General features: G+C 48.5%; 1 protein-coding gene across 2 annotated transcripts in view; it reads left to right on the forward strand.

Annotated features, from left to right (window-relative positions):
- LOC137434101 (GTP-binding protein Rheb) overlaps positions 1 to 25,331 on the forward strand; it is a 53,864-nt gene extending 28,533 nt beyond the window's left edge. For both annotated transcript variants that reach the window (XM_068126775.2, XM_068126776.2), the window contains exons 7-8: positions 21,356 to 21,437; positions 24,020 to 25,331. In XM_068126775.2, coding sequence (XP_067982876.1) covers positions 21,356 to 21,437; positions 24,020 to 24,112 — 175 coding nt within the window. In that variant the 3' untranslated portion in view covers positions 24,113 to 25,331. The remainder of the gene's footprint in view (positions 1 to 21,355; positions 21,438 to 24,019) is intronic.
- The last annotated feature ends 509 nt before the right edge of the window (positions 25,332 to 25,840 follow it).

Raw genomic sequence — 25,840 nt, forward strand, 5'->3', positions numbered from 1 at the left:
CAGGGCTCTAACGGCATGGCGTGAGAGGCGCGTCTGGTGAGTTCTAGAAGGTTCGCAGGGCGTGCCTATATAAGTCATTGCACAAAGCCCTTGAAAGGACTTACCGGCGGGACTGCATAGGTCTCGCAGAGAAAAGGACTTGCTACCGGAGGACTAGGGCTGGAGGACTGAGAGAACTCGCGGGCACACGGTATTGGTGAAAAGACTCGTGTGGAGAGAACTTGACTCGCATCACTCGCTTTGGAGGCATTGAACTGTAACTCGCGCAGTATAACACACACGCCCGAGGAGAGGAAGAAGAGGCGTTGAGTACACGGCTGCAACCAGACGCGCCGGTGGCGAATAGCGCCTACCTCAGCCACGTGAGTAAACGCGGCAATAGCCGCCAGTGATCACCGCTAACCGCCGAAGTCCGCTTCCTATCAAATCGCCCCGTATTAACCCTTGTGTGCCCAACGACACGCGGAGAGCTCCTGCCCCTATACTTACCATCTGCAAGGGACGAGCCGGAGACCGGAGGGAGCTGCATGAGAGCCATCCTTGGACGCGGACCATTATCCTGAAGCTGCAAGCCCCGTGTGAGTGTGTGTGTGACGGGCCTGTTTGTCCTGGGTCGTAAGTTAAGACTGTTTTAAAGCTGCACTGTGTACTCTTTTCTCTGAACCATTGTGAATAGTGTATATAAACCTGTTCTTCCTTTTTCCCATTCGACCGCTTTTGTGATTTATCCCTTGACTAAGCGTGGCACGAATAAGATCGCTAGAACCGGGGTCACCAACTAAATGGCACGGATCACGTGTACGCACCGCTCGGCGTCTCAACACGCATGATTCGTGCGGGGCTTATTTCCTCGTTTCAGGGCAGAGCGAGTAATTAGGTAATAGCGAATTCTTGGTCCTAATACCCGAATTTGCGCTGTCCGGGAAGGACGTCATAGGTCCCGGGTCCCGTCGGCCAGTCGAAGACAAGGGGACTAATCCCCCCTTGGTAAGGGGAGAAGGCCGGCGTCGAGATCCGCAACAATATATATATATATATATATATATATATATATATATATATATATATATATATATATATATATATATATATATATATATATATATATATAATGGTATCTGTAATCTGGTTCTCCAACCTAATGAGCGGACAACATGACGTCATCGCCATGCACGTCCGCCTTGCCTGCAAAGTTCCAGAGGAACCATCTAGCAGTGCGTCATTACGGATTATAAATACAGATACTGTCACAAGTGCATGCAAAACTCACAGTTACCGACCTGGTTTCGCCCTTGTTGGGGCTTCATCAGGGCAACGCAGTGAGGCTTTCCATACACTTGTAACTCTGTGACCCTTTCGGTTTTTATATCAGTCACTATGCGACCTTCATATCACCAGTGGAGAACCGCCAGCAAGGTGTCCCATACAGCTGCTGCTGCACCTTGCTGGGAGCGATACGCACCGCCTGCCACGCGGTGACGTTATCTCTGGTATCCACTCATCATATGGAGTCGACCTGGTTGCGGTTGGGAGTTACTAATAATGGTATCTGTAATCTGGTGCCGAAACCGGATATAAACCGGATTGATATAAAAACCGAAAGGGTCACAGAGTTACAAGTGTATGGAAAGCCTCACTGCGTTGCCCTGATGAAGCCCCAACAAGGGCGAAACCAGGTCGGTAACTGTGAGTTTTGCATGCACTTGTGACAGTATCTGTATTTATAATCCGTAATGACGCACTGCTAGATGGTTCCTCTGGAACTTTGCAGGCAAGGCGGACGTGCATGGCGATGACGTCATGTTGTCCGCTCATTAGGTTGGAGAACCAGATTACAGATACCATTATTAGTAACTCCCAACCGCAACCAGGTCGACTCCATATGATGAGTGGATACCAGAGATAACGTCACCGCGTGGCAGGCGGTGTGTATCGCTCTCAGCAAGGTGCAGCAGCAGCTGTATGGGACACCTTGCTGGCGGTTCTCCACTGATGATATGAAGGTCGCATAGTGACTGATATAAAAACCGAAAGGGTCACAGAGTTACAAGTGTATGGAAAGCCTCACTGCGTTGCCCTGATGAAGCCCCAACAAGGGCGAAACCAGGTCGGTAACTGTGAGTTTTGCATGCACTTGTGACAGTATCTGTATTTATAATCCGTAATGACGCACTGCGAGATGGTTCCTCTGGAACTTTGCAGGCAAGGCGGACGTGCATGGCGATGACGTCATGTTGTCCGCTCATTAGGTTGGAGAACCAGATTACAGATACCATTATTAGTAACTCCCAACCGCAACCAGGTCGACTCCATATGATGAGTGGATACCAGAGATAACGTCACCGCGTGGCAGGCGGTGCGTATCGCTCCCAGCAAGGTGCAGCAGCAGCTGTATGGGACGCCTTGCTGCCGGTTCTCCACTGATGATATGAAGGTCGCATAGTGACTGATATAAAAACCGAAAGGGTCACAGAGTTACAAGTGTATGGAAAGCCTCACTGCGTTGCCCTGATGAAGCCCCAACAAGGGCGAAACCAGGTCGGTAACTGTGAGTTTTGCATGCACTTGTGACAGTATCTGTATTTATAATCCGTAATGACGCACTGCTAGATGGTTCCTCTGGAACTTTGCAGGCAAGGCGGACGTGCATGGCGATGACGTCATGTTGTCCGCTCATTAGGTTGGAGAACCAGATTACAGATACCATTATTAGTAACTCCCAACCGCAACCAGGTCGACTCCATATGATGAGTGGATACCAGAGATAACGTCACCGCGTGGCAGGCGGTGCGTATCGCTCCCAGCAAGGTGCAGCAGCAGCTGTATGGGACACCTTGCTGGCGGTTCTCCACTGATGATATGAAGGTCGCATAGTGACTGATATATATATATATATATATATATATATATATATATATATATATATATATATATTGTTGCGGATATGGGATTTGGCCTCCATCCATATCCGCTTGTAAATATTCCCCTATTTCCCCAATACTTCCCAACTATCCCCAATCCCCCATTCCCTAGTCCCATTGTCTGTAAACAACATTCTGTAGCCCCGATCTTCCCCTATTTCCCCCATTAAATGTCGCATCCAGGTTCACCGCATCTCACGTAGACAACTATAGGACATCTTGCTAGTTATTCTTAGTCTATGTCAGTTAAGGACTCGTTTCCATTAATTCTGACTCTTCGTTGCACCAGAATGTGATTGTATGGCACCGTTAGAAAGTTTAGGACCTCCCAATACCTCCCCGCAGCTCTTCCTCATGGTACAACAACAACAACAATAACAGCGGCGGCGGCGCGGGGAGTGTGCGTCCTCACTCCGGCTTGGTTAGCCGCCATTGAACATGTGCTCCGACGGGGTTACCACGCAGGGGCTCGCTGTCAGCTCCTCGTCAAGGGCGGAGCCCGGTAACCCCCCGCACCCAATAAAAGCGGCGGACCGATTCCATCTGGGGCGGAGCTAACGAGCCGAGGGCGTGTCACTCCCCGCTGGACATGCGCAGGAAGAGGGAGGTGACGTGAGATGCGCCCACACCACGGAGAGAGAAGACGCCACCTCCAAGCGCTGAATACCTCCCCGCATCTCTGGACCGGACCGCGTTTGATTCTGCCCCTGAGCCAAGGTGCACCTTGAGCTATCGACTGCCTGCCCTTCCTTGCCATCAATCCCCGTGTAAGTCCGTCTTGTCCCGTTTGTCTGTAGTCTGTCGGGGATAGATAAGACTGTGTCTAAGTGCCCATCTTGCTGTGCTTTACCTCTTACCGTGTAATCTACCCGTTTCTGCATCACCAATATTATATCCTCCTCCGGAGGTCTTGAGAACTGTACCCCTTGTGTCGTTGCATTAATCCCAGCCGTTGTGTCCTTTCCTTCATTGATTTAGCATAGCGCGATTCGGCCAACGTTCGAGTGTAATCGGGTAAACTGTGCAAACACGGCGGCCATTCCGCTCGGTCAAGCAACATCTAAGTCGTGTCCGTAACAATTGGTGTCGAGGAGTGAGATCGGACCCGAAGCGCGTTTCACGCGCTCGAAATTATTAACGGCGAAATTTGATTGTGTTTTACAAAAATAAAAACCCGAATTTTGAAAGTCGCGCTATGGCAGATCAAGACGGCTGGGTTCCGGTAGAGGAGAGTGAGGCAGGTTCGATCCAGGACCAAATTGAGGGACAAGAGGAGAGCGAAGCAGTGAGGGTGGCAGGTTCGCAAAATAGCGTCGTCGCGCACGAGGTTACGGGCGCGCAAAATGGCGCCTCACACATGGCCACGGCGACCGCGCCCGCGACCGTAGTAGCGCCACCGGTGGATTTGAACCTTTTTATGATGCAAATGAAGGCCCTTATGGAAAAGAATAGTGAGCAATTGGGAGACCAAATTAGAGGTTTGAAAAGCAGTATGGGACAAATGGGGAACCGGATGGATGCTCAGGGTGAGCGATTGGAGGGCCAAATGGGGTCCAATAGCGAGAAATTGAGGGAGGACATGGGGTCCAATAGCGAGAAATTGAGGGAGGACATGGGGTCCAATAGCGAGAAATTGAGGGAGGACATGGGGGCCAATAGCCAACGGTTAGAACAAAGGATGGGGGCCCAGATCGGAGGGTTAGGGAGTAGAATAGAGGGATTAGACAATAGATTAGGGGAAATACAGGAGGGGTTAATGGGGGTAGAAAACAGAATGGCCGTTCAGGAGAATCAAATGGAAGGGATGAAAAAGGGGTTAGAGGGGTTAGAAAACAGTATGGAAGGCAAATTGAGGGACATGAGGGACCAAGCGGAAAGGGAAGTTAAACAAATGGGGCAGCAGATAGAGGGGGTCAGAATGGGGGTAGAAACTAAATTGGATGCTCACAGGGAGGAAATGGAGCAGATGAGGGTGGCATCTGGGCAGGAGATGCAAGTGATGGGAGAGGAGATCAGAAGAGGTGTGAGTGAGGAGGTCGGAGGAGTGCGCGAGGAGGTGAGGCACTGTAAGGAGCGCATGGAGAAGGAGGTGAGAAAGGGGACTGTAAAATTGCAAGGTGGTATAGAGGAGTTGACGCTGGGAGTAGAATAACTGACAGTGGGACAAAAGGAGTTGGGGGACCAGGTAAAGAAGAACACAGCGGTAATAGAGGGTTTAAAATCGACACAGAAGGAGATGAAAAAGGACGTAGGGGTAATTAAAAAAGAGTGTCAGACGGTACATGAGGACCGGACGAGGAAAATGGACAAGGTGGTAGAGGTGATGGAGGTTAAAGAGCGGGAGGTGCGGGAGCACATATAAAAAAATAAAGTGGAGTTAGAGGAAGAACCTAAAGGGGCGCACGAGGAGATGAAGGAGGTGAAGCAGAAATTAGAAGAAGTGGAAGAAGGGGTGAGCGAAATTAAGAAGCGACGGAGAGAGGATAAGAAAGAGATAAAGGAGGAAGTAAAAGAATTGGTCCAAAGTCTGTGTTCGGATCGTGATGATGTGCTCATTAACCGGATGAGGGATTCGCAGGTGATGGAGGAGAAGCGAAGAGAAAGAGGACCCGGTGTAAGTGGTGACCAATATGGTCGTGCGTATGATGCGCCAGGTGATTTAATAAGCTTGGGGGTCGAGATAGACCCGGATGTTCGTGAGAGGCCAAGAGTGAGGTGTATGGCTGGTCCGGAGGGTATGGAACGAGAGGTGCGAGGTGTGGGTGAGCAAGGTTGTGGTGGTATGGAATGGGTAGCGGGTTGCGGAAGTGTGACCCATGCATCGACACCAACAGGGGTAGTTGTTAGAGGGACAGGGGAGGCACGAGAGCCCCTTGGGGGTAATGTACTGTGGGGGTTCGGCCCCGCGCTGACCCCGCAAGGGGCGACGCACGGGGTCCGGCAGGCGGGCAACGACTCGCATACGAGGTGGTCCCACAAGGTCCCACTCGCGCGGTATGACGGCAAGAGTGATCTACGCGCGTACCTGGCGCAGTTCGACTGTGTGTGTAAGGGCAACGGTTGGGGTGAGGACGAAGGTGGAGTACACCTGGTGGCCGCATTGCGCGGCGCGGCGGCGGAGGTGCTGACGGCATTACCAGCGGGTGCTCTCACCCTGCCAGCCCTCCGCGACGCCCTAATTAATCGATTCGGCATTGAACAGCAGAGCGAGCTTGTTAAAGCTCAGCTCGCGCTGCGAAAACGCAAGCCCCAGGAAGCCATCGGGGAACTTGCCCACGACATTCGCCGCGCAGTGGGGATCGCACATGCTAGCATGGCAGCGGATTCCCGGGAAAGCCTGGCGCTGGACCATTTTATCCAGGCCCTCCCGGATATTGAGCTCCGGCAACAGCTCGCCATGTGGCGCCCGCAGACTCTGAGCCAGGCGGCTGACGCTGCGGCCCGTTGGGAAGCAGCGAGGCCCCTGGCCCGGGCCGGGGGAGCGAGCGTCACGCAATGGCGGTCCGCCAGGTGGGACCCCCGATGGAGGGCGGACCCCTTAGGGGGCCCGCCCCCGACGTGAGTCCTGACCTGGCGGGCATGGTCCGGAGGCTGGTGGACCAGCGCCTGGCGGGACCTGGACCATGGCAGGCGGCCCCGGAGGTGGCCCGCGGTGGACCACGAGCGGGTAATCCAATTCGGACCTTCAGGGGGGGGAATTTGGAATTCCGGAGACAAGCACCTTATCAGGTGAGGTGCTATACTTGCAACCGTCTGGGTCACCTGGCGCGGCACTGTCGAGCCACGCGCCGGGATGATCCCCGGCGGTTGAGGTCCTCAACTCCGCCCAGGGGGGAGCGGGTTAGCCGACCCCAGACACCCCCCCCCCGCCAGACCCCGGGAAACTAGAAGGTGTCGGGCACGTAGGGCGGTGTTCGGCAGAAGAGGATGGAGGAGAGCCCTCATTGACGCGACAGGTCATTTATTGTGGCCAAATTGGAACCGGTAGCCTGACAATCAGATGCAAAATTGCCGGCGTGGGGGTAGACGCCGTAGTGGACACAGGAGCTAGCGCCACGATCATCAGCCCTGTGGTCCTTGATTCGAACGCAGGTGGCTGGGATAAGATCCAGCGCCTGCAAAATTATAGTTTGCAACTTGCTACCGGGGTAACGGCCCCGATAATAGGGTGTGGTTCTGTGACCCTCAAGTTAGGGTCGGTAAGGAGGGAGATAGATGTTTGGGTGGCGGAGGTGTGCGACCCATGTTTAATAGGGTTGGATTTGTTGACTGCCAGCGGTTGTAAAATCGACTTGTGCCGGGGGATCCTGCAGGTGGGAGTAGAAGAGCTGCCGTTAGGGGGAGTGAGCACGGCCGAGAGAGCGGAGCTGGAGGCTTCCGAGGCCGTGACCATTCCCCCAAGGGCCGAGGCGATAGTGCCGGCCCGGTGGGCAGCTCGCCCGACATGGCAGGAGTCCTGCGGCCTGGTCGAACCGGTGGCAGCGCAGTCCATACCGGGTTTAATCGTGGGCCGCACCCTTGTAAAAACGGACGGACCGGTAGTGGCCGTCCGAGTAATAAATATAAGTACAGAACCACGCACTATAGTAAGGGGCACGAGGGTAGCTGGCTGCACCCCAGTTGAGGAAGTCGCGACAGTGAGGGGCGAGAACGTCCAGCCGAGCCAACCCCGGGGGGAGCCTTCAATAAGAAGTAGGAATTGGCCCGATCCCATTTGCGAGATGGTAAATCGTAGTAGCGTAGAGTTGGGAGGTACCCAGAGGGAGGCCTTACACAAACTGGTTGGGTCCCATTTGGACCTCTTCTCCCTGTCCACCGAGGATATTGGACGTACGGGCCTGGTGAAACATCAGATCCACACCGGTGAGGCCCGGCCTATTCGTCAGGCCGCCCGACGGCTCCCTTGGAGCAAGAGGGCGGAAGCTGACGAGCAGGTTGAAAAAATGCTCGACGCAGGCGTGATCGAGCCCTCGGGAAGTCCTTGGATGTCACCTGTTGTGCTGGTCAAAAAGAAGGATGGGACCACGCGGTTCTGCGTGGACTATCGCCAGCTAAACAACGTGACACTCAAGGACTCATATCCCCTGCCAAGGATTGATGACACCCTCGATGCCGTTGCGGGCTCAAATTGGTTCTCAACTTTGGACCTCAAGAGTGGGTATTGGCAGGTGGAGATGGATAGGGCAGGGAAGGAGAAAACGGCATTCTCCACAGGTAAGGGACTGTATCAGTTTACTGTGATGCCGTTTGGTTTGTGTAACGCCCCCGCCACCTTTGAAAGATTGATGGAACATGTACTAGGCGGCATGCCATGGCAATCATGCCTGGTGTACCTGGATGACGTCCTAGTACGTGCCAAAACGTTCCCCCAGGCAGTAGCTAATTTGGACCAGGTGTTCGGGTGCCTCAGACAGGCAGGGTTGAAGCTGAACCCGAGTAAGTGCACCTTGTTTGCCAAGGAGGTGGCCTATTTAGGCCACGTCATCGGTTGCGAGGGGGTAAAAACGGACCCAGACAAAATTAAAGCGGTAGAGGAGTGGCCCGCACCACGTACCATCAAAGAGGTGCGGGGATTTTTGGGACTCTGCTCCTACTACCGGCGCTTTGTGGCGAAATTTGCGGAGTTGGCCCGTCCCCTCCACCGGCTTACGGAGAAGGGGACGCGATTTAATTGGACACGGGAGTGCCACGAGGCCTTCCAAAAATTGAAGGGGTGTCTAACATCCGCACCCCTTCTAGCTTACCCCACTAGCAACGGGGCATTTACCCTGGACACGGATGCGAGCCAGGAAGGATTGGGCGCAGTTTTGTCTCAGACACAGGAGGGCGTGGAGAGAGTGATTGGTTACTATAGTCGGGCCTTAAGTAGGCCCGAGCGAAATTATTGCGTCACTCGCAAATAGTTATTGGCTATGCTGGCTGCCATGAACCATTTCCACCCGTACTTGTACGGGCGGAAATTTTTGGTTAGAACTGACCATTCCTCCTTGCAATGGCTCCTTCGGTTCAAGGAACCAGAGGGCCAAATTGCAAGGTGGTTGGAAAAGTTGCAGCAGTACGATTTTGATGTGGCCCATAGGGCCGGGAAGGCCCATGGTAATGCGGACGCACTCTCTCGGCGTCCTTGTCTGGGGGAAAACTGCAAATTTTGTGCGAGACACGAGGAGAGGGAACAATTGGGCGATTCGGACCCGACCCTCGTTGTCCGGGCAACCCGGGTGAGAGGGCCAATTTTGCCACTAACCGCAGATGAGGAATTCGGAACTTTGGCATGGAGCACGGCCCAGCAGGAGGATGCTGTCCTGGGGCCAGTGTTCATTTGGGTCAAATTGGGGCAAAGACCAAAGGGGGAAGAGGTCACCCCCCTCGGGGCGCAGACCAAGGCATATTGGGCCTCAGTGGAAAACCCTGGAATTGAAGGATAACATCTTGTATCGCAAGTGGGTGGAGGTTCCCTCTGATAAAACTTCCTGGCTGGTGGTAGTCCCAAATAAATTTAAGACCGATATATTGCAACAGGTGCATGGTACCCGCCCCGGCGGCCATTTGGGCAGGACAAAGACGACATCGCAGGTACGCCGGAGGTTTTATTGGGTGAATATGGGGCGCGACATACAGGACTGGTGTCGGAGATGCGACGCCTGTACTGCCAAAAAGGGACCAGCGCGGAGGATGAGGGCCCCCCTTCAATTACACCAGGTGGGGGCCCCCCTAGAGCGGGTGGCCATGGATATCCTAGGCCCACTACCCCGCACCCGCCTAGGTAATAAGTACATCCTCGTTGTGATGGACTACTTCACCAAGTGGCCGGAGGCCTACGCCCTCCCCAACCAAATAGCAGGGGTGGTAGCGCAGGCCTTCGTGGAAGGATTTGTGTGCCGGCATGGGATTCCACAGGAGTTGCACACCGACCAGGGACGAAATTTTGAGAGCAAATTGCTAAAAGATGTGTGCAGTCTCCTGTCAATTCGGAAAACCAGAACAACGCCTTTAAGACCTCAATCTGACGGGATGGTGGAAAGATTCAACCGAACTTTAATCCAACAACTGGCACTGTTCACCGCCACCCGTCAGGATGACTGGGACGAACATCTCCCTTATTTGCTCATGGCCTACCGAACCAGCCAGCACGGGGCCACCGCATGCAGTCCAGCGTTGCTTATGTATGGGCGGGAGTTACGGGCTCCCGCCGACTTGCTATGCGGTCCCGTGCCAGACACAGTGGTTAACCCGCCGAGGGAGGGGTACGCACGTCACCTAGAGGAAGGCATGGAGCTAGTCCATGCCTTCGCCCGCCGCCAACTCCATCTGGCGGGGGAAAAGATGAAGCGCAGGTACGACCACCGGAGCCAGGGGAGTCAGTACACTCCGGGGATGAAGATTTGGTTCTTCAATCCCCGGAGGAGGAAGGGTAGGTGCCCGAAACTCACCTCTCCCTGGCAAGGCCCGGGGGTCGTCCTGTCGCAAGTCTGTGACGTGGTAGTAAAAATCAAAATGGGGCCACGAGCCCTCCCTCGGATCGTCCACGCCGACCGGATAAGGCCTTACACCGGCGAGCAGGCGCCCCCGTGGATTGCCTCGGCTTTAGATGCCGAGGCGGGACCCAGTACCTCTGAATAAGGGGGGCTTATTAGTGCCAGAGGACTGGGGGATTGATGAGCGATGGGCCCGGTGGGTAAGGGTGGCATCCCTGCCACCCTTCCCATGGTGGGGCAAATGCGCTATAGTTTATGGGGTGATGGCAGTGAAAACTAGCCCGGGTGGGTTAGGTTATAGTGATAGGGATCTAGCGAAGATGACATTAGGTGACGTTAAGGTTAGTTAGTGACTGATACCTGTAGTGGGGACGCAGGTAGATTAGTGTGGATTATAATGACGAGGGAGCGCAATAGTTTAAAGGGACGACTGGGAAGCGCAAGTTTCAGAGGGGAGTAGTTAGCTGAGATGATGCCGTGTGGTTGAGAATTGAACAGGTGTGATTGCACAGGTGTGCAACTGAACAGGTGTGTGGAGCAGTGTGTGGAGTAGTGAGTGTGTGGATCAGCGCGAATGCGCTTGGGGAGAGAAGGGTGCAGGCGGCACCAAGTATGAGAGCACAGGTGTGCAAGTACAGGTGTGTGGAGTACATGGAGTAAGTGGTACGGAGTGGTGTGCATGGTGCGAAGGTGTGGATGGGGGAAGAGTGGACCCCTTTCACGAGTACCCGGGGCGGGTAGTGTAAGTGTTAGGTAGAGGGTATAGGTAAATTGTGGTTGGATATTGGCATTTGTGGTGCGGTTGCAGAATGGTATTGTGGATGGGTGCATTAGTGTTGTGGAAATGGCTGGGCGTGTAGCCTGTTAGTGTGTGTAGTTGGTTTGGGCACTCCACCACTGTGAGGATGTTGGCCAGGTGAGGCCGCAGGTGGGCTCTGGGAGCCGTTAGTGTCAGTGGGTGCCTGAGGATCCCGGGTGTGGATCGGGCAGCCCGTGCCAGAGAGGGCACTGAGGGGGTGAGAGTGCGAGGGGGCCTTCCCCAGTTAGTTAGGTTAGGGTGAGGAGCAGGTAAGCTCGGGTGGCAACTACGGTGGTGGAGGTGTGCAGGTGGGTAGACCTGCTGGGAGAGCTACACGTCACCGCCCAGAAATTGTGCGAGAGCACCGGGAGATGAATCGGGGGAGTGAGACCCCAAATTGAGAGGCACCACAGATTGGGCAATGGGAATTGGTTTTTAGAACCCATAGTGTAAGTGGGCCAATGGTTTGGCAGGAGAAAGACCCCGGGTAATGTAAAGTTGTTAAAGTCATTTAGGAAATAGTTAGGATTGATGAACCTGTCGCACCATACGCAGCCACTTACCTGAGGTGATGATGATGACTCCACACCTGTGTTTTCTTTGTTCTGTGTGCAGGAAATGAGAATTGCTGTGTGGATTTGTGAGACGCATCACGACGTGGATGAGACATTGGGGTGATTCCATCTCTCCCTCCTTAGGAGGGACTGATGATGAATTGGTGATGGCAAATTTTGATGTTGAGTTGGAGATGGCAAATTTTGATGAGAGTTGGAAATGGCAAATTTGATTGGTTAGGAGGGAGAGAAGACGAATTTGGTTTATGGGAGGAACGGGGAAGACAGTAGGGACGTTTGTTGATTTGTAAAGTAGATGTTTATGGGTAGTGTTGTGTTTTGTGGATACAGGGAGGGGTAAGGGAGGGGCAAGGTAGGTTACCTGGTGGGGGGGGGGGCGTACAGTAGGAACGTACCTGTCTCACCTGGTTCCCATGTGCCCCCAGTGTGCATTACCTTGTATTGCGTGCACTTTTGCGCCCTTACCACCTTACTCAATTGTCTTCTTTTGTCTCCCACCTCCGAGGATCTGGCTTTGGGGCAGAGAGAGAGGAGAGAGAGGTGCTGGCTCCGCAGTTGTGGGCCTGTACTTTCGCTGCTTGCTGCCTGGATCGATACACCATATGGACCGCAATTTTTGTGGCCGCCCACCATGGACCGCAGTTCTTTTGCGGGCAAGCACCACCCGTGGATGGACCTATGGGTCAACGTGGCACCTATGCCATACAGGTGAACCACTTTTAGTTGGCCCCCCTGACGGCCACAATTCAGAAATGGACGCGGTTGGCGCCTTTCTTTATTTTTAAAGAAGCCAGAAGGCCAAGTACACCACATGAAGGCAAGACCAGCGGCAGAACATCGGCCGGCTGCGACACCACCGGTGACATTGAACACTTTATTGGTGCACCGGATGGTGCTGACTGTACATGATGGGGTGGTGCTTTTTGTGCTTGGATGGGGTGCTCTGCACATTATTAAAGGCCGTAAGGCCACAGGGCACTCGTGGGTTGGTGTATCGATGCTGGCATGCGTGCTCTCTCTATGCATAACATCTGCATGTGTTCCTCCAAAAACAGGTCCTGGATCGTAGTGTAAATATCAGTGTAGTCTTGTGTAAATAATGCTCCCTACCGGCTGTATGTTTAGTTTGAGGATTCTTTCCGCGATTCGGTTATCCTGTGGGTGTGTTTCTGTGAGGAGAAGGGTGCAACGTCGCAGGGGGACATATTTACTCATTTGTGAACATCTGTAAAACTGTCGCACTCAGGGTTGAGTTAATAGTAGAGGGAACTACATCTGAGTGCCACACTAACGTAGGTAAAAATTTATCGGGTCGGGACGCCCCGAGGTAGAGAAGGGTGCAATGTTGCGGATATGGGATTTGGCCTCCATCCATATCCGCTTGTAAATATTCCCCTATTTCCCCAATACTTCCCAACTATCCCCAATCCCCCATTCCCTAGTCCCATTGTCTGTAAACAACATTCTGTAGCCCCGATCTTCCCCTATTTCCCCCATTAAATGTCGCATCCAGGTTCACCGCATCTCACGTAGACAACTATAGGACATCTTGCTAGTTATTCTTAGTCTATGTCAGTTAAGGACTCGTTTCCATTAATTCTGACTCTCCGTTGCACCAGAATGTGATTGTATGGCACCGTTAGAAAGTTTAGGACCTCCCAATACCTCTCCGCAGCTCTTCCTCATGGTACAACAACAATAACAGCGGCGGCGGCGCGGGGAGTGTGCGTCCTCACTCCGGCTTGGTTAGCCGCCATTGAACATGTGCTCCGACGGGGTTACCACGCAGGGGCTCGCTGTCAGCTCCTCGTCAAGGGCGGAGCCCGGTAACCCCCCGCACCCAATAAAAGCGGCGGACCGATTCCATCTGGGGCGGAGCTAACGAGCCGAGGGCGTGTCACTCCCCGCTGGACATGCGCAGGAAGAGGGGGGTGACGTGAGATGCGCCCACACCACGGAGAGAGAAGACGCCACCTCCAAGCGCTGAATACCTCCCCGCATCTCTGGACCGGACCGCGTTTGATTCTGCCCCTGAGCCAAGGTGCACCTTGAGCTATCGACTGCCTGCCCTTCCTTGCCATCAATCCCCGTGTAAGTCCGTCTTGTCCCGTTTGTCTGTAGTCTGTCGGGGATAGATAAGACTGTGTCTAAGTGCCCATCTTGCTGTGCTTTACCTCTTACCGTGTAATCTACCCGTTTCTGCATCACCAATATTATATCCTCCTCCGGAGGTCTTGAGAACTGTACCCCTTGTGTCGTTGCATTAATCCCAGCCGTTGTGTCCTTTCCTTCATTGATTTAGCATAGCGCGATTCGGCCAACGTTCGAGTGTAATCGGGTAAACTGTGCGAACACGGCGGCCATTCCGCTTGGTCAAGCAACATCTAAGTCGTGTCCGTAACAATATATATATATATATATATATATATATATATATATATATATATATATATATATATATATATATATATATATATATATATAAAAGTCACTCGTAAGTCAAGGTTTAAATATATATATATATATATATATATATATATTTTTTTTTTTTTTTTTTTTTTTTTTTGAAACCTTGACTTACGAGTGCACCAACTTACGAGTTTTCCGAGATACGAGCCGTCGCCCCCGGTCGATTTTTTGCTTTGTGATGCGAGCCGAGATCTGAGTTACGATCGAGCGAGCTTGGATATAAAACACGTAATCGTCAAAAAACATGAGCGAGGTGTGCGTGTTGTCGACTTGGCGAGGCAGTACGATCGTAGTACTTCTACGATATGTACGATTTTGAAGCAGAAGGAGTCGATAAAGGCTATAACGCCAGCCAAGGGCGTTAAGATTATTTCAAAGCTCCGGACCTCTGTCCATGAAGATATGGAGAAGTTGTTGTTTGTGTGGTTGACGGAGAAGCAGCTCGCAGGAGATACCGTGACCGAGAGCATCATCTGTGAGAAGGCACGAGACATTTACGGGGATTTGGTGCAGCAGACGGTGGGAACATCAACGGACGAGGCATCGGAAGAGTCATTCAAAGCCAGTCGGGGATGGTTTGATAATTTTAAGAAGAGGACCGGCATTCACTCCGTCGTCAGGCATGGTGAGGCAGCAAGCTCGGATGTGAAGGCAGCTGAAGATTTTATTATAACTTTTGCCGAACTGATAGAAGCCGAAGGATACATCCCCCAGCAAATCTTCAACTGTGACGAGACAGGGCTCTTCTGGAAAAAGATGCCGAGGAGGACGTATATAACGGCAGAGGAGAAGAGCATGCCAGGCCACAACTTGTTCAGAGTGCCGGCGATAGCTCGCCTTCTCTTTGTGGAAGACACGGTGAGATCCTTAACATCCAACAACTAATGGGACGCAAACGGGGCGCCCAGTTTAGCGGTACACACATTGATGAATCACCCTGCCTGTGAAACACCGACATGACAGGTTATAGCTGGGTCGGGATTCAAACCCAGGCTGGACAGTTTAGAGTCAAGTGTGCGTACCTCCAAAGGCCATCCTGCCAACTTGTATGCTGCATACAGGTGAAATATAAAGCGCGAGATATTTTTAAATATATATTTCAAAAAAAATTGGTGTGGTTTTTGGGGGGCTGGAACGGATTAATAGCATTTCAATTCATTTTAATGGGGAAATTTAATTTGAGAAACGAGCAAATTGAGTTACGAGCTCGGTCACAGAACGAATTAAACTCGTAAGTCAAGGTTTCACTGTATATATATATATATATATATATATATATATATATATATATATATATATATATATATATATATATATATATAATATAATATATATATATATATATATACATACATACACACACACACACACACACACACACACACACACACACACACACACACACACACACACACACACACACACACACACACACACACACACATATATATATACACTCAACCCTCGGCTATCGCGAACTCAGCTATCGCGTTTATCTGCTATCGCGACCTTTATTTTTCGTGCGTAAAAAAAAAGAAGCTAGGGAGGCGTTGATTGGTGCATGTATGTAGGCGATCCTAATGCGCACGCGTGAATTTTTTCCCACCTGCAGAAGCTGTCATTCGACGGCAGACCGCCGATGAGTGAGGAAATGTAAGTGAGCGCCGTCAGATTTTCGTTTTTGACAAAATGGCGGAAAAACTTGAACAACCCTACTGCATCAAATTTTGTGTAAAGCTTGGCGATTCCCAAGTGGAAACGATCCGCAAGATTCAACACCATTCATTCCATTATGAAGGAGGATTTGGGCTTCAGGAGAATCTCAGCGAAGTTCGTAACCAAAGCTGCTAACGATTGAGTAGAAGCAACTCCGTTTGGAGATCGCACAGGACATGCTGGAGACTGTGAACAGCGATCCCAGCTTCCTCAACACAGTGATCACTGGCGATGAGTCCTGGGTTTATGGGTACGACCCAGAAACCAAGTTGCAGTCATCACAATGGAAGCATCCAACATCCCCGAGGCCAAAAAAAGCAAGGCAGGTCCGCAGCAATGTCAAAGTCATGCTGACCGTCTTCTTCGACTCCAGAGAAGACATCATGCGGAATGCGACGGACCAGCTGCGCGCCATCCCAAAAGAGGCGTTCCAGCGCTGCTTCCGACAGTGGCAGAACCGTTGGGAGAAGTGTGTGGCAGCCCAAGGGGACTACTTTGAACGAGATTATTATAAAAAAAATTTTATCTGGGTGCGAGTATCTTTTATGAACAAAGGTCGGATGCCTTCTTTGGCATGGCATTTTAATTACAAAATAAAGAATGCCACTCAGTAGAGAGCATACCTCCGCCAGGTGAACAGTTTATGTTTTGTATCGACTGAATGAATGAATGATCGTTTTAAGGCCATTTTCCCCGCTAGAGCGGGGGTTAGCCTTGCGGGCCCCATGACAATCATGGTTCCCTGTTTGAGGCAATGTTTTTATGGCCGGTTTTATGGTTTTATGGTTTTTATCCCACTGATGGGTCGTATCTGGATCCAGACCTGAACCAAAATCTAATCAGCGCCGAGTTTTGTCATAACTCGTCCATGTCGGAACTCGTCCATAACTTTTTGAGACATCCTGATATATATCATTTTTGGCCCCATCCCTCAATGGTGAAGAATCACTTACATTTTTCTATCTAGATCCATATCTTCACCAAAATTGAATCGATTCTTCCTTGTCACACACACTACCTCTCCACCAAGTTTTGTCCAAATCCGTCCACAATTTTTGAGATATCCTGCTATATGTCATTTTTGGCCCTATCTCCCAATGGTGAAGAATCACTTTTAAAAAATTCTACTAGCCGGATCCGAATCCGGATCTTCACCAAAATGTAATCATTTTGTCCGTGTCACATACACTATCTCTCTGCAAATTTCGTCCAAATCCGTCCACAACTTTTTGAGATATCTTGTTTACAAACAAACAGACAGACAGGGGTGAACACATAACCTCCATCCACCTTTGGTGGAATGAATGAATGAATGAATATATGAATGATTGTTTTAAGGCCATTTTCCCCGCTAGAGCAGGGGGTAGCCTTGCGGGCCCCATGACAATCATGGTTCCCTGTTTGAGGCAATGTTTTTATGGCCGGATGCCCTTCCTGGCGCCAACCCTTAGTCGCCTCTTACGATGCGCAGGGATACGGTGTACCTATTCTAAACCGGGGTACACACCGGGATCATTCATCCCAGCAAGCTGGTACTCAATTTGCCGACCTCGGAAGGATGACAGGCTGAGTCAACCCCCCTGGCGTTAATTCAGCGATCGACCGGGATTCGAACCGAGGATCCCAAGCCGGCACCCTAACCGCTAAGCCAACACCAGGCTTTGGTGGCCGAGGTAAAAATGTTTTTTTCCTTTTAAAGCATCAGCATGCGTCCTATATTCATCCTATCTGGTAGTTGACCGGAGTTGAAAACTGAAGTAATGCTACGGTGACTTGAGACTCGATTTCAGACTTGCCCTCAAAGACTAGAGACTTTCTTGAGCCTGCTCAAGTGGCTTGTTGACATCTCTGGGAGGTGGAACATAATTTCTGTGATTATTCCCGTTGGATATATGGGTGTTATTGGTCGATATTTGTGATAGTTGGATTTCTTCAGGTTTCAGATGAGGAAGATGTTACCTTCTGTGATCCATTCATCCATTACCTTTTCTTCATGGATAAGTTAGTTGAATGCTCGGGTGTAGTGATTGAGGAGAGCACTTAGTTGCATTAAACAAAAGTTTGGAATGCCATCCAGGCCAGGAATTTTAAAGGTTGAATGTTTGCAAGTTGTTTTTTAAATCTCTTCACCAATTAATCAATGGGGGCATTTCTTTAGATTTTGCTTTTTCTTTTCCAAGTTTTGGATCCATTCCGCCTTCTTGTTGTTCTGTTTGATCTTTGGCAAAAATTCATTTCCAGAAATCTTTTAGTTTATCTTTTTCAGGGGGAACTTGATACATTTTGCTTTGTATCCATTGGCAAAAAGTGTTATATAAATACAAATTTTTTTTTTTTTTTGCCCCCGAGTCCATGGATAATATTGTCGTGTGACTGCTCTCAGTTAAGACCAAGAGTTAGCCACAGATGGCAAATTGAGCGTTAACTTCGAGGCGACGATCAAATACGGATTTTATATCTACGCGTGGGAAGAAGCGAGAAGAAGAAGCGGGAAGCTTTTACCTGACGGTAAAAGCACGGCAGCGCTTTCCTTCAATCCTGTAGGAATTTAACTCAAGCGGGAACGGGTTTAGAATATACAGGGGAAAATAATACAAGGGTTTATTTACAACGGAATGCCGGGAACAAGAAAACACGCCGGTTACTGACTAATGTTTCTAAAATGGAGCACTCCCACACCAGACTTCTAAAACACACAAGGGAGAATTTAACTGAAAATAATGGGGTCGTGTGTGTGTGTGGGCTTATCTCAACTCCGCTGTGGTGTTGGCGGGAGGAAGGCCGCCCAGTCGTTAGCGCGAGCCAGGCCTCGCCGCGTCCTTGTTCCCCTGCTGCTCGGCCAGGGTACGCTGCAGCGGCAAGCCTCGCTTGTACGCTCGTCACTCGCACGTGAACACAGGGGAGGAGAATCGTCAGCGCTCCACCATCTCTCCAACGTCCGTCGTCGCCCAAAAAGCAAGGGTCCAGGGTCAAGAATGCAAGGGAAGTCCAGGGCAAGAGGGATCCAGAACAAGAGAGGAAATCCAACACGAGAAGCGATCCAAAACGAGGAAAAAAAAATGCCGGCTGGCAAGTCCTTTTATCGCTCGTCTCGTGACGTCACCGGCACTTTTCACCAATGGCCGCGTCACTTCTCTCTCATGCCATTGCTCGGTGGCCAATCAGTATCTCGCTTCTTGCTCCCTTCCTTCCACCAATCCGAGGGAAGCTTCTTGCCCCACCCCTGGCCAATCACCAGTCCTTCCTTCTTCTGCCAATCGGCGGCCTTCGTCCTGCCTTGTGTCTTCCTTCCACCAATCAGTGGCCAGCTTCTTGCCCCTACCTTGACCAATCACGAGTCCTTCAGGGCGTGGCTCTCGGCCTGCCTGAGCGATGAGTGTTGCTATGCAAGTCGGTGATGGAGCTGGCTGCGGTTCTTTCGGCAGCGCCCCGAACTGGCCTCCGGCGAATTTTATTGTCGGGGGGAAATTTAATTAGTGTGTGTGCTGCTATTCGGCCTACCTAGTGTCTATTGGTGTCATGCCATATGGGACAATGGATAAATCACAGGTCTCACACACAGGGGAATTAGCATAATCCCTACTCTAGTTAGTACAAGGATCATCCTTGTATGATCACAAAGATACACTTAATCCGACATCCGGGCTAGACAGGTCCCTGCTTGTGTACTTCGAGATGGTTCTTCTTCTTAAGGACAGTCAGAGCATGATACTACACAGATCTACCTGATCTACATATCACTCTACCCCAAAATTCATAACAATATGTTGGAGATATTTTCAAAACTGTTTTTTTATTTTTTATTTTTAATCTTCCTTGCAATCATTAACTATTTTGTTTGTTTTCAGCACCCTCTTGGTCTTTGTCTTAAATTTTATATTTGTTTGTTGGATTCTTATTAGCTTTGGGCTTCAGTTTTCTCATGCATTGTTTCCTAGCAGGGTTTCCTCTCCTAGAGGTACGCACACTCACCTTCAAGTTGTCTAGCCTGGGTTTGAATCCCGACCCAGCTATAAACTGTCACCCTGATGTTTCACAGGCAAGTTGATTCTTCGATGTGTGTGCCGTCTCTCAGATGGACTATAAACTGGAGTTCTACCTGCCATCATTAGTCTGTGGACGTTAAAGATCCCACGATGTCCTTCGTGAAGAGTTGGCGAGTTTTTGCCATCACCCTGAACAAATTGCACATTACTCCCATAACCTACAGCGGTGACTGCATCAGCGGCACAGCCATGCCCTCAGCCAATGATGCTACCCCGCAGCCTTGTGTTGCATACAAAAGATGTATTTAACGACTCGTTACTGACTTAGAGTTTATAGCCTTGTACAAATGTCCTAATTGCCCCGTAAAAGGATATTGCCCTGTGTTTGTCCACTGGTTAAATGTTAAAAACACACTATTTGGGTAATATCTTGTAAAATGAGCTTTTTATTGTTGTTGAAGCAACATTGGTATTGTGTTTTTGTACAACCTGATGTCTGAGAGTGTTGTTCTTCTGACCGAATATCATTGTATATTTTATATAGATTACTCAATTCTTCATGAACGCTCCCCGGCATGCGAGAAGCCATGCTAGTGTTTCTTGCCCATCATGTGTTTGGCACATTGGTTTCCTTTCACACTACGTTTGTTCCTGTATTCCAACTTTTCTAAACAGGTGAAGCACACCCAGTTAGCCAATTAAGGTCATAAGTCAGTTTAGCGAAACGAGGTTTTATGGCACATTGAATTTCCCACGCTTATGAACATTCCAATACTCGAAGAGGAAGAAATTTGTCTCTGATGGTGTTAATAATCTTCCATTTGCTTGTTCAACATTACATTCTCTGCGATATTTTAAAAAATTCCTGTTTCATCGAACCCACAAATGGAATGTGCGTGTGCTACAAACACAGAAATACATTTTGTTACAATAAAGTGTTCTTATTCTCCTGGATTCCCATATTTTCTGTTTTGAAATTGAGATTTGTTGAAGGTCCGAGTTGTGTATTTTGAATGTAGAACATACATATGATTTGTTTGTTTTTTGTTCGACATTTTGAGCATGAATGTAGAATGAGAGAAACTGAACACCTTCAATGAGAAACGCTGTTAACAGAGAAGGTTTCTCCATTTGAATACAAATTCACTGTAAATATGAGATTTTTTTGCAAGATCTCATTGGGTGTTAGGAGGGGGAGGGGTGCTTTGGGGGGTTGGAGTGGGGGTGAGCTGGTGGTATATTTTGATGCCCTAGTATTTTGAATACCCACAAGTGGACTTGCTTTTGTGTTTTAATTTTCCATTTTGAAAGCCGTGTCAGGGAAGCATCTTAGAGACTTAGACCATGCATATGGAGGAGTCGTGAATGTGATGAAGAGGAGGAAACGTGCTGGAAATGTTTATATTCCTGGCAGGGTCATCAGCCATGAGAAAGGAAAATGCCTTGCCAATTCTTGGAATGCGGTTTTTATGGAATCTACTGCCAAGGAGAATCAGGCAAGTTCAAAGTTTTCATGATGATACTTTGTAACTCTTGAAATGCTTGGTTTATGACAGTAGTTGTTTTATTTTTGCTGTTCTTATAAAATAATGTCCTTTGCTTTTCCAAATAACTTGGAGTTCCCAGTGTTACGTATTACCTCCCCAAACCCCGGTTAGGGTGCACCTCAGAGTCTGGAGCGGGAACACGGCAGAAAGATTTGTTATTTTGCGTTTTCTAATAAACCATGGTAAAACCACACCAACGCAATTGTAGAACAAAACAAGTGATTGCATTAAGAACTCTCACATACACAATAATAACACTATTAAAGAAAGTACAATGAAAATGTCACTTGCATCAAATGAACAATACATATGATGGTACCATCATTCCCCAATGCTCTTAAAGCAATGAACTCACGATATGCCAAACGTGAGTGGAATGTAACATTCCCCGTAGTCCGTGCACAGATCCCCATGCTGGTTGGAGATCGAGGTCGTGCAGAATGGCAAATCAATAGGCAGGTATCGGCGCGATTGTGGATGAGTTACGAGGTGAGAGGTCGATATGGGAATTGAGCCGATAGGTAAACCAACGGCAATCAACACGATGAGGTCGATATGGAAATCCCAACGGCAAAACAAGATGCACCAAGCGGACAGCCTCTTCTTCTTCTAGGACAAAATGGCGTAAAGGCCCGTAATTGAGGTGCTTGATTTCTCCAACGAAGACTCACACTTGGTGATAAAACCTGAGACGCAGGTTTAATTGCACTCGCAATATATGACTGTCGCGGGAAATCCCTTTCCCGGGGAGCCTCAACTCATTCGCGACCAGTATCAAAAAAGTCCGCTCGCAGCCTTGACATGATTCACGGCTGTATCTCCATCATGGCCGTTCTCCTCCTCATCCACCTTCCGGTTCTTTGCCGCGTTTTCCTTTTTCCTCCACAAACATTTATTTTTACCTTTTACTAAAGTCATCTCCATTTCACACAAAAATCTTAACAACAAAATTACCTGACACTAAAAATCCTACAAGTATATAATAACAACAAAGACGGAAGTGACGGATCCGTAACACCAGCAATTGAAATATTTCCACCTTTTGTGTGTTGGAATCGGTTAAGACTGAGATTTAAATGCATATTAGAAGTGAGAACGAAAATGTAGTTGTCAGAGTTGTGTGGGAACAGAATGTGTGTGTCGAGGTGGTTGGTTGTTGGCAGCATGTCATGAAAATTCTTCCTCTTCTGATTTCCTCCCATTCATGGAACCATCTTCCCAAAGCTGTTCAATCCCATCCTTCCTCCAGGGTGTGAAGCACGTGGTGCACCACAATCTCATGTCATCCCCATCCCTACCCATTATCCTTTCTCTCCCCATTGACCCTTCCAAACACAAAGCCTCTTACTTACAGGCTACTGTGTTTCCTCTCCTCTCTGTCACCTCTTTTACCTGTTCATTAATTTGTTCCCTCGATTGGCTTGTCCAAGTGTGGTCCCGCTATCCTTATGTCAATACGTTGCCTTTTCACCTCCACCATCACCCTGCTCTTCCATGAATCTTTCTTTTGTATAGCAAATAAAAAGATTAATAACTCAGTTGAAAATCCAGATGGTTTTATGAGTGAATGAGATCATTGTTGCTATGATATTGTGGTGCTACCTGGATGTTGACAAATTGCTACAGACTATGCGTCCACATTTCCTGGATTGGAAATTTGTACTCGGACAATCTTCCTATTGACTCGTATGTCACGTCGATATCCAAGAAAAGATAACGTTATCATTAGCCGTTCACCTTTAGCACCGTCTGCAGTTTCAGGTCGTTTACTGATCTTCATGATCACACTTGGCAATCTTTCCATTGATTTGCACAGGAGGTTTGGAGGAGATTTGGATGGGATTTCACCCCACTTTGGTGAATCAGACTTCAAACCTTCCCTTCATATCTCCCAATATTGTACAATCATGTTCACCATTCCCCATTTTATCCATGGCCTCCCATAAAGTTAACAATGATGCACCCACAGGTACGAGATTCACTCGAGGAAATTACCTGTTATGGCGACCAGTATCGATGGCTTTGGTGCCTGTGTGTTAGGTTTATAGTTCATGTACGCGTTTTATTTTATCAAAACATCTTAACGAGTGTTGACTGTTATGATTAACATGGTATAACTCGACTAACTTATGGTAAATTATTAATTTAATCTTTATTTATTTAAATATTTATTTAATTTAATGGTGTCCATTTGTTTTATACCTTGTACCTCTCCCTTCCCTCTCCCTCCCTTCCCTCCCCGCCCACCCCCCCCCCCTCCCCCTCCCAGCTCTCTCCCTTCCACAGATCTTCTGTTGTCCCTGTTCTCTACTGTTGTTGTTGTGCTTGTATGCTTCCCTCTCTCTCCCCCTCCCTTTATTATGTTTTATGTGTCTCTGTTTGTTTTTGTGTTTTATTTGTTGGTTCTTACATGAGCCTCGACTTTGTATAGAAAAAAAAAAAATTTTTTTGATATCGGGAGTGTAAATAAAATCCGTACGTTCTCAGTCACATTTGGCACCTGTTCCCCATGCGTCCTGTGTGTCCCGCAGACTGTGGTGGAAATGTTCAAGCGAATGATCTTGGAGATAGACCGAGCGGATGGCAGCATGCCCAAAGAAAAGAGCTCGTGCAAGCTCATGTGAACCTTGCGTGCAAACGGAAGGCTCCTTGGCCGTGTTGCTGTGGCATGACCTACCAGGTGGTTGTGCTTTGGTTTTGTGCATTAAAGGAAGGCAGAGAGGTTGGAGTTGGAGATGAAAAAGACAAATTTTAGAAATGGAACCTCAAATCATTTGTGGCCTTTTATCTTACGGATAAACTTTGCTACTTACTGTTTAATTTACTTGAACGATACTGATGGTGATATGGTTTTAATCTTGGGTTTTTTTGTTTTTTTAATAAGGTTATTTGTGTAAAAATAAAGTATATACAGAGAGAGGGAAGATGCCTTAGCCTTAATTGTTCTGCCGGGGCATATTGAGGTTTCCTACGAATGTAGCCACCTTCACCATGTGCAGTGTAAACACCTTGATGTGTTTACATTTGTATGATTGTCAAATGATTTGTTTATATCTGTAAATAAACCTCCAATGCTTTCGCACCATTGTGATCTTGACAGTGGTGGGAATGGGGAAAAAAATTCCAAATCGAAGTGCCAATGTTATTATTTATTTTGTTGTTTTTAATTTGTACCTGGTTTATTTTCAAACAAAATCCCTTTTCTTTTTTCCCAGCACATACTTGAGAGAACCTAACTGTTTTTGTGCAAAGTGCTTTGTAAAATAATCGTTTCTTTTCCATATTTGCTGTGAAGAAGAAGCTGAGATTTCCAGATTTTTTTTAAATTTTTTTTTTAAATAGTGTCAATTTATCATCTTTAAACTTTCCTCGTAAATGATCATTCCAATGGTGTCGTGTTTATTTCTTGTTTTCTTTCATGTTATGTTATTTAATTGGTCTTTGAGCACACAAACGACATGCTCATTGAATTGATTTTGATGACTAATGCCAATTACAATCCAGCCTTCTCTTGGTCTGGACAAATGAAAAGACGTTATCCACAGTGGCCTGTTTTTTATTATTATTCGTCAAAACAAGGTTCATGGAAGAGCAATGTCTGGACTAATAAAGAGCACTCAAGCAAACAAAGAAAACTGATCGCCAACAATGGTGAGTGTTAAACACACGTCACTTCCTGTATACCACTGTTTATGTTTTAGGCATTCTTACCATCGTGTTCAATTTAACTTTTAGTGTGTCCTGAGAACACGACTTGACTTTTGATGTACGAATCTCTTTTGGTTATTTTGATTTTTGCTAAAGTTTGACTCGTTAAGTAAAATAAACTCAAGTCAACCTTCATTGCATACAAGCGTAATGCCTTATTTAGCCCACGGTGTTAGGCAACAGCTTAATCTATTTATTCCTTGTACGAGTATTTCGTCTCATGAATCGTCGATCCTTAGCTGTAAAGGGCATATGTTGTGCTTTTTAATCGCATGACAGAATATTAATTTGGCCACGTCATGTGCAGACTCGAAGTATGGCGATCCGACCCTCTCCAGATCTTCTCGGATGCACACACATTCTTCCAGTAACTCTTCTGTGCGAACTAAAAGACTGCTCCATTATTCCTTAAGCTATTATTCCGACAGGCATTCCCTACCGAATCGACAACTTAGTTGGTCAGAATACCTTGATACCGCAGGAGCGTTGTGGAGGGAACATGTCAACAATTAAGATTACAGAGGATGAGAATTCGAGGCTGTCAAATAACTTTGGGAAGTAGCACAAACGATGTTTGTGCTACTTCCCCAAGTTATTTGACAGCCTCGAATTCTCATCCGCTGTAATCTTAATTGTTACACCAC

The sequence above is a fragment of the Myxine glutinosa genome, chromosome 10 (genome assembly GCF_964187855.1).
Source record: "Myxine glutinosa chromosome 10, kmMyxGlut1.1, whole genome shotgun sequence".
NCBI lineage: Eukaryota > Metazoa > Chordata > Myxini > Myxiniformes > Myxinidae > Myxine > Myxine glutinosa.